Genomic DNA, 1,571 nt, shown 5'->3' with positions numbered 1-1,571 from the left:
ATAGTAATATTTTAAGTTATTTGCCCCAATACAAAATCTTGGGTCGTATGGTCGACATTTGCACAAATTAAAAAATATATATATATATATCATAAGTATCTTACTATAGGTATTTACATTACTCAAAACATACATAGAACTCAAAACACTGAATCCGAACAAGCACAACTTAATTACAGTAAACCCGTTTTCGCGTTTGACTCGTTTAGATAAATATGTTACATTACACGACTTTAACTTTAAAAGAGTAATGTGTTGAGGCCGATGTTGTGGACACAAGTAAATGTGGGTTTGTGTCCCTTCATCAATTTAAAGTTCAAACCCGTCTCCTGCCAACCCATCAAACCAACACGATTACCACCTATTTGGCGTCAAACCAAAAACTTACAATCTCGTGATTAAACACGCAAAAGATATTTGACATTTTGAACTTCAACACACCCAAACTAACCAAAACTAGAGCTTGATGGTCCTCGAACCTCAAGCTTCATAACAAAGGCCCGGCTATGAGGCCGGGCCAAGCTAGTTTCGGGTTAGCTGGTAACTCGTAACGGGCTTCGGTTCAAATGTAAATATGTACATGAGTACATCTAAACCTCAATTAACAAAAAAAAGTATGTGCAATAACTAAACCTCACTTAATTTGCTAAACCAAAAAAAAAACAAAAAACAAAACAAAACAAAAAAAGAAAACCTTAAAACTTGCTAAACATACATGCGCATGTAGAGGATCACTCAGGGATACTACGAAGCTCCGGTCTCCATGACCGTTGATGAAGGTCAAACACTCCATCACCACCCTTAATCAGCTGAGTCAACACCTGTTCCATCGTAAGCCCCTGCACCTCCTTCATACACAATAACTCCTTCAACTGTTTCTTAGTTATCTTTATCTTCACCTCCGTCACCGGCCGGTCACCGGAACTTTCACCGTCTTCTGCCACTTCACTTTTCCGGCGAGTTTCGCGGGAAATCAAGGCATTTTCCGGTGAAGCCACCGGAGATCCCCAGTAATCACCACCCCATTGGTAGCCGGAATCTTTTCTCACACAATTTCCCATTTGTTTTTCTTTTTTTTTTAGTTTCTGAATTTTTGTGATGATTCTTTTTTTTTAGAAATTTGGATGAAGAAATCAGAGGTTATTTGGGAAGGGGAAAGGTTGGTTTTGCAAATAATATTATTTATATAAGTTGTGATGGGTATATATAGATATAGAAAAGGTGTATGTATAGGTTGTGGGTTGACACGTAGGATGAGGAAAGGGTGTGTCCTACATGGCATGTGCAAGGGTGGAATTGGCTTGACCTTATCCAACACACCAACTAACAAATTCAATATGATGTTTATGTTTAGTTCATTATTATTATTTAAATTAAATTGTTGATAGGTATTGTATTGAGTTAGGTTAAAAGTTGTTGGATTTCCTTATATGGTGATATGGTTGTGGAAAGCTTGCATGATATTTTTGGTCTTTTGTCTCTTGGTTTTGTATGTAGATGGAATGTTACTCTATTGATTTAATGTTTTATAGTATGATGTGTGTCATTAATTAACATGCGTAATGATCAAA

At 36.7% G+C, this 1,571-nt stretch overlaps 1 protein-coding gene across 1 annotated transcript; it reads right to left on the bottom strand.

Annotated features, from left to right (window-relative positions):
- Nucleotides 1-731: 731 nt before the first annotated feature.
- LOC110870494 lies at nt 732-1,061 on the bottom strand. The gene has a single exon (XM_022119670.1). The coding sequence runs from the start codon at nt 1,059-1,061 to the stop codon at nt 732-734; it is 330 nt and encodes a 109-aa protein (XP_021975362.1).
- Between the last annotated feature and the right edge of the window lie 510 nt (nt 1,062-1,571).

The sequence above is a fragment of the Helianthus annuus genome, chromosome 8, assembly GCF_002127325.2.
Source record: "Helianthus annuus cultivar XRQ/B chromosome 8, HanXRQr2.0-SUNRISE, whole genome shotgun sequence".
Lineage (NCBI taxonomy): Eukaryota > Viridiplantae > Streptophyta > Magnoliopsida > Asterales > Asteraceae > Helianthus > Helianthus annuus.
This window is presented reverse-complemented; position numbering and strand designations above follow the sequence as displayed.